The following is a 7,270-nucleotide window of genomic DNA, read 5'->3' as shown; positions in this document are numbered from 1 at the left end:
CCCATTTATTTTCAGTATTCATAGAATTTCAGATTCCGAATTGGAAATTGCTGCTATTTATTTATACATAATATAAGCAATATCCAGAAGTGTTCATAGATAATCATTTTGGCATTTTTTTGGGGCTGGATATACCAATATTGTCATATAAAATGCTGGTGCGGCTTGCGATTTTGTTTGCTGGTTGAGAGGCTTGGTGAATTTGGTTTCCGAGAAAATAAAACTGTTTTGTCTGTGGCGTATTTTTCCTCCAGTAAGGTGTTTATTGTTCGAACTTTTTCGCATGAATAAAAATAGTGTGTGTTACACGAATCGAGGAGTGGGGGTAAGGGGAACAATATGGACGACCAATCGCATGACTGCAAATTTGCATATCATCGTCCTCTACTCGTCCATCAGTAATACGAGTACGATCTCGAACATGCCCCCGGCCTTGGAAGCAGTGGCTTTCAATGTTCTTGCGTTTCATCCACATCTTGGAAGAGAGGACAAATTTTCAAAAAGGTGCGTCTCACCACACCCGCTGCCGTCCGTATGTCAGCCACTCGGGAAATGCCGTCTGAACCTGGTATTGTGCGAACCACACGTCCCAAGCGCCACTTCAGCGGAGGAAGATTGTTGTCCTTTATCACCACTAACGAATTGGGCTTCAACTCATCTTTATTCACGGTCCACTTCGCTCGCACCTGCAGCTCAGAAATATATTCTTTAGTCCATCGATTCCAAAACTGTTGACGAAGTAGTTCCAACCTCTGGTATCGCTGTAGGCGGTTAATTGGTACATCGCGTACGTCATCGCAGACTGGAGCAGTAAGTGGTCGACCAATCAGGAAATGGCTTGGAGTAAGCGGTGAAAAATCCTGTGGATCAGAGGAAAGAGGGGACAAAGGTCGAGAGTTTAAAACAGCTTCTATTTGCGCTAATACTGTGCTATACTCTTCGAATGTCAGGTGCGCGTTTCCTACAATGCGAGTAAGATGATGCTTGCATGATTTTACACCTGCTTCCCATAAACCACCAAAATGCGGGGAATAAGGTGGAATAAAACGAAATTTTATTCTTTGACTAGTGGCATATTCTAAAATCTCTCCACTACATCTGCGTAAGAAGTTGGTGAAGTCATTCATAAGACCTACAAAATTGCGACCGTTATCAGAAAATATTTCTGAAGGCTTACCGCGTCGTGAGATAAACCGTTTTAAAGTTAATAAGTAAGCTTCACTCGAGAGGTCACTTACCAACTCCAAGTGAATTGCGCGTGTCACGAAACAAATAAATAAACAAATATAACCCTTTACAGGTTTTGCGCCCCTACCTTTGCGGTTCAGTATGAGTATTGGGCCAGCATAATCTACTCCACATCGAACAAACGGTAAACTAGGAGTAATTCGTTCTTTGGGTAGGTTGCCCATCATTGGGGTAAGGGTCGTACCTCTAATACGCGTACACGTAACACAGCCGTGTACTACTTGGCGAGCTAAATTCCTACCCCCTATAGGCCACCAGGTTTCGCGAACATGAAAGAGTAACGCTTGCGGAGCCGCGTGAAGAAGCTGAATATGCTCATGCCGAAATAGTAGAAGAGCAAAATAGTGTTTGCTCGAAATCAAAATCGGATGTTTTTTGTCATAGGTAAATTCATCAGAATTAACTAAACGACCACCTACGCGCATTATTTTCTGATCGTCTAAAAATAAATTTAATTTTGACAAATGACCTTTACTCTTAACCAGGCCGCTACCAGACAACAGTGCATATTCAGACGGATAATATTCCATTTGAGATAGTCGTACTAATGTTTTTTCAGCATAATCTAATTCATCCACACTGAGATGACATGTGCGCTTGTTATATTTAAAACGACTATTATGTATGAACCTTAATACAAATGCCATCGTGCGACGCATACGTTTGAATTGTGAAAATCTGTGAAAGGGGAACACTGATGATTCACAGGAATTGCAAACTTCAGCAGTTGTAACGACTGATTTGACTTCAGGTAGCTCACTATGTTTGAATGAATCGGCATCTTTGTGATTCTCTATAGAAAAGGTATGAGTTTTAAGAAATTCCGGTCCCTCCCACCATGAGACAGAAGAAGAAAGATCTTCTAAGCTAACACCGCGTGATGCAAGATCAGCAGGATTGTTTTCGCCGTTTACGTGACGCCAAGGGAAGTTTTGCGTTAATTCATGAATTTCCGCAGTCCTATTTTGTACAAACACCTTGAGTCTATAAGGCGGCATGTGTAACCAGCCTAACACTATACTCGAATCCGTCCAGAAAACAACGTTATTAAACTTCCAATGCAATGAATTACGCACCTTGTCATACAATCTAGCCCCCAATAAAGCTCCACAAAGTTCGAGACGCGGTATACTTAAAGTTTTCAGCGGCGCGACCTTTGTTTTTGAAATTAATAATCTCACCGATACAGTCGAGTCAATACTAACTGTGCGAATATAAATGCACGCGCCATACGCTGTCTGAGACGCGTCACTAAAAACATGCAGTTCAATATACATACGTTGCACACCTATAACGTGGCGAGGTATACGGATTGTGTCGAGCGCTTGTAGTGAATTAACAAACCGGTTCCATACTCGCGCTATATGATCGGGAACTGTGTCGTCCCAGCCGATTTTAAGTAGCCACAATTGTTGTAAAAGCACCTTCGCAACAATTATAACGGGACTTAGTAAGCCTAGAGGGTCGAAAATTTGAGAAACGTTAGATAAAATAGACCGTTTTGTGATGGGTTCCATACTAACATTAATTTGCATATTATTAAAATAAAATTCGTCACTTAGATTGCGCCATTCTAAGCCCAAGATTTTAGAAGGTGTATTATTTTCAACTGGGGTTAATAGTTTTGACTGATTGGGTGATTGGCTGTTATCATCGCGCGCAAAATTAAATATCCACTTCCGCAGTGGAAAACAGCCACCCTGAAGTGTCTTTTGTGTTTTATCACATAATTGTATTAATTTATCTTTATTGTCCAGCCCGGTTATATAATCATCGACATAAAAATCTTCATGTATGACTCGCGTGACGTCAGGGTCAGAAGATTCGACCGCTAATTGCTTTAAACATCTAACGCTTAAGAAAGGCGCGGAGGAGGTTCCGTATGTCACCGTATTTAATTTAAATGTCCTTAATGGTTTCGACGGTTCGTCACGCCACAAAATCATTTGCAAACTGCGTTGGTCCTCGTCTACTAAACATTGCCTGTACATCTTCTCCACGTCGGCGCATGCAACGTACTTGTGCTGTCTAAAACGGAGAAGAATTGAAACAAGATCGCCCTGTATAGGAGGACCGACCAACTGCAAGTCATTAAGTGACTTACCGGAGCTGGATGGTGCGCTAGCATCAAACACCACTCGCAGCTTGGTGGTGGTGCTGAGCTCACGGAACACACCGTGATGTGGCATAAAATAACACGGGGATTCATAGGAATCTACCTGCGTCATGTGACCCAAACTCTGATATTCCTGCATAAAATTGGAATATAAAAGCTTATACTCAGGTGAGCGCTGCAGTCGTTTTTCTAACGCTAAAAACCGACGCTCGGCTTGCGTGTACGAATCGCCCAAGACTTCAGGGGACTGATTGAGCGGAATACGCACACAAAACCTCCCTTCGCTGTTGCGTGTAGTAGTGCGAATGAAGTGTTCCTCGCATGCACGTTCTTCCTCAGTCTGCGCGTCTCTGATCTTAGGTAATTCCTCGATCTCCCAGAACAATCGAAGTTGCGTATCTAAGGCGTTAGTTAAATTGCAATGTATTTGCGTATTTTTTTGCGTGTAACTATTGTTAATTGGACCAGAAATAATCCAACCTAAGCTAGTATTTTGTAAGTACGGACCATTAGGTAGTCGAATCTTTCCTTCTCCTAATAGATCCCAGAACAGGTCTGCGCCTATTAAGATGTCAATGGGTTTAGAACCTAGAAAATCAGGATCGGCCAACCGTATGTTGTCTGGAATACAGAACTGCGCGCCTAATTGACATACGATGGGCACCGAGGCTGTGATTTTCGATAGCACGTAACAATGAATGCGCGTAGTGAACGTATTATCGATGCAAGACTTAACAACGATGTTACAAGCTTGAGTAGAATGTATGACCGTATCACCTACGCCTCGTACTTCGTTTGTGGACTGTATTAATTGCGTATTTAATAATTGGCATAATGATTTTGAAATAAAGCACCGTTGGCTTCCGCTGTCGAGTAGTGCTCGCGCTTTATGATAGGTACCATGTACATCGGCTACTTCGACAACAGCCGTGGATAACAAAATAGACTGCACACTTACAGATTCATTGCATTGTGTTTGCATGTGTGATTTGTTTACCTGGATACGAAGCGAGTCAGTGCAGGCAGCGGGGGTCGCGGGCGCGGGCACACGAGGCACTCGCACATCATCGGTTATTTTATCTCCTTCAGTACTCGTTGTAGCATGGAACGATATGTCACTAGCAGAGTTATCATTATGAATTAGCGAGTTATGTTTTTTGTCGCATTTTCTACACGGCCCAAATCTGCAGTTATTTAGTGTGTGTCCCGAACGTAAACAATTCTTACATAAATTATGTACCCGTATAAGTTTTAACTTTGATTCTAAATCGCTTTCTATAAACTTATTGCAAGAATAAAGTGGATGATTCGCGTTGCATTTAACACACAGTGCTTTACCGCGTAATTGACGATCGTACGACTTATTCGGGCTGCTGGAAACATTGCAATGTGTTGTATAGTTATATTTATGTTGTTTTTTGTTTTCAATGATTGTTGCTGTCGTATCTTTACTATGTGAAAGCTTCAATGTTTCCAACATGTCCGCGCGATGTTTGAGAAACCGAATTAATTCATCCAACTTAATCGTATTTTTAGAATTACTTTCGTTCGAGAATAAAGTGCACTTGTGGGTCTCCCATTCGCGTTCACTGATCCTATCTAATTTTGACACGATAATATAATTGATCAGTGTATCCCAACTGTCTGTGGGTTCACCAAGTATTTTTAGTGCGCGTAAATTCTTTAAAATAGTGTCGATTAAATTTCTAATTAAAATAGGAGATTCTTTGGCTAGTGTGGGAAGAGTAAACAAAGCCTTTACGTGGTTGTGCACTAACAGCCTACAATTGTTATACCTATTTAATATCAACTCCCATGCAACCTCATAATTATCAGAAGAAAATTCGATGGAATGAATCACTAGTTCTGCATTACCCTTTAGACATGATTTTAAGTAGTGAAATTTTTGTATACTGGAAATATCTTTACAATTATGAACAAGCGACGTAAATGTATCTCTGAACTCAAGCCAGTGTTCATAGGCACCGTCGAAAGTAGGCATGGAAATAGTGGGTAGTTTTACTGGTGCTTCGCGATTAGAATTGTGACAAGACTTGGAACAGCTCATGACCTCATCATTATTTAGCATAGATTCTGCGTGAGCTAATGTGCTATAGTAACTGTTCTCAAAAAGTTCTCGTTGATCACACTGACCCGCTAATTCACTTTCAGAAACATTTTCTTCAATCTTTGTTTGAATGTCGTTAAATTCGGAAAACAAAGTAGCGGCACCTTGAATTCTCAACTTTAAATCTATACGACTTTCATTATTAAAGACACGTTCGTCACTATCCTCTAGCGATGTTACATGGTTTGTAAATTTAGTCAATCTGCATTTAATTATGCCACGTTTTTTAACAAGGGCGCGAACTAGATCATTACTTTCTGCACTTAGCAGGTTGGGGGATTTATCACGAGATTTAACGGAATCAGTTGGCATATTGGTGGTAAATGAAAAAAGATGTACTTACAGTTAGTCAGGCAGTCTAAAACCACAACACTGGTGCTAGCAACGTCACCAGCTTCGTGATTGACGGTAAACTGCGAAAACTCGAAACTTCTATGCGGTAATCGTACTGAAATCAGTTTTGGCACAGTATTACACAAAGAGAACAGGAGGTGATGGAATGAAGGAATGATTGACCCCACCGGATTGCGTATGATATTCGATGAAAGCCAATAATACTTCGATACCGATGTGCGCTTGGCCTCCAGTTGTCTTTTGTGTAGGCTGTAGTCCAAAATTCATCCAAAGCAGCGCGTCTTCGTCTTCCAGCAAATAACTACCGCCACTTGCAATGATTCCAATGGTCACTGAATCTTGAATCCGGCTCGAAGGACCAAAAAATGGTGCGGCTTGCGATTTTGTTTGCTGGTTGAGAGGCTTGGTGAATTTGGTTTCCGAGAAAATAAAACTGTTTTGTCTGTGGCGTATTTTTCCTCCAGTAAGGTGTTTATTGTTCGAACTTTTTCGCATGAATAAAAATAGTGTGTGTTACACGAATCGAGGAGTGGGGGTAAGGGGAACAATATGGACGACCAATCGCATGACTGCAAATTTGCATATCATCGTCCTCTACTCGTCCATCAGTAATACGAGTACGATCTCGAACAAATGCTCTCTATCTGATTAAAGGCGATTGCATGCAGCAGAGATGCGAATGTTGCGATGGATGTGTGGAGTAACGAGAATGGATAGAATACGGAATGAATGTGTTAGAGGAAGTCTGAAAGCGGCACCTGTGACAGAGAAGCTGAGAAGTGCGCGTTTGAGATGGTATGGACATGTGATGAGACGAAATGAAAATGAGGTTGGTAAGTGTTAACTATGAATGTGGAAGGATATAGAGGAAGAGGTAGACTTATGAAGAGATGGATGGAATGCATGAAAGACCATATGTGTAAGAGGGGAGTGAACGAGGAAATTGTATATGATAGAGAAGTATGGAAGGAGAAAATATGTTGCGCCGACCCCAGGTGACTCGGAGAAGGGCAGGAGAATTATGATAATGCTCTCTATCTCGCTCTAAAAAGAATTTAAGAAGAGAATAGATCTGCCGACAAAGTACCTGCAGTTTGCCGGGTCTAGGGAGAAATGCTCACTGATCAGCTGGCTCTTCTGTCCCATTGCGGAATTGTGGCCCCTCCTCAGATGACTCCACAGGCCCACTGATGTTGGCGGTGTCACCTGGACGATGGAATTACCGATGCCCCGCCCTTAAAACAGGAACACACAGCTTTGCTAATGAAATAGAGAGAATAGGAACGTACCAATTGGCTCACGACGCGCTCCTGTCATACTGATGGTAGGACTTCTTGCGAGTCCGCACGGGTAGGTATCAAATAGAAACGCATTACTGCTTCACAGCAGATATAGGCAGGGCGGTGGTACCTACCCGTGTGGAC

At 41.9% G+C, this 7,270-nt stretch overlaps 1 protein-coding gene across 3 annotated transcripts; it reads right to left on the bottom strand.

The window, feature by feature from the left end:
- Positions 1-235: 235 nt before the first annotated feature.
- LOC149502748 (uncharacterized) lies at positions 236-5,616 on the bottom strand. 3 transcript variants are annotated; one of them, XR_016323353.1, is made up of 2 exons: positions 4,362-5,616; positions 236-860 (listed from the first exon to the last, which is right to left on the bottom strand). XR_016323353.1 is itself a non-coding variant. In XM_089728888.1 (2 exons), exons 1-2 carry the CDS (start codon positions 4,344-4,346, stop codon positions 450-452), a joined length of 2,259 nt encoding a protein of 752 aa, XP_089585014.1. In that variant the 5' UTR covers positions 4,347-4,354; the 3' UTR covers positions 256-449. The 3 variants fall into 3 exon arrangements, 2 of the variants coding, with proteins under 2 accessions (XP_089585014.1, XP_089585013.1); XM_089728888.1 differs by lacking the exon at positions 4,362-5,616 and adding an exon at positions 2,325-4,354 and having other exon boundaries at positions 256-686; XM_089728887.1 differs by lacking the exon at positions 4,362-5,616 and adding an exon at positions 2,325-3,601 and having other exon boundaries at positions 261-860.
- Positions 5,617-7,270: the final 1,654 nt, after the last annotated feature.

This window comes from Bombyx mandarina, chromosome 07 (genome assembly GCF_030267445.1).
Source record: "Bombyx mandarina strain Sakado chromosome 07, ASM3026744v2".
In the NCBI taxonomy this organism is placed as follows: Eukaryota; Metazoa; Arthropoda; class Insecta; order Lepidoptera; family Bombycidae; genus Bombyx; species Bombyx mandarina.
The sequence above is the reverse complement of the archived record's forward strand: the minus strand, read 5'-3'. Positions and strand labels throughout refer to the sequence as shown.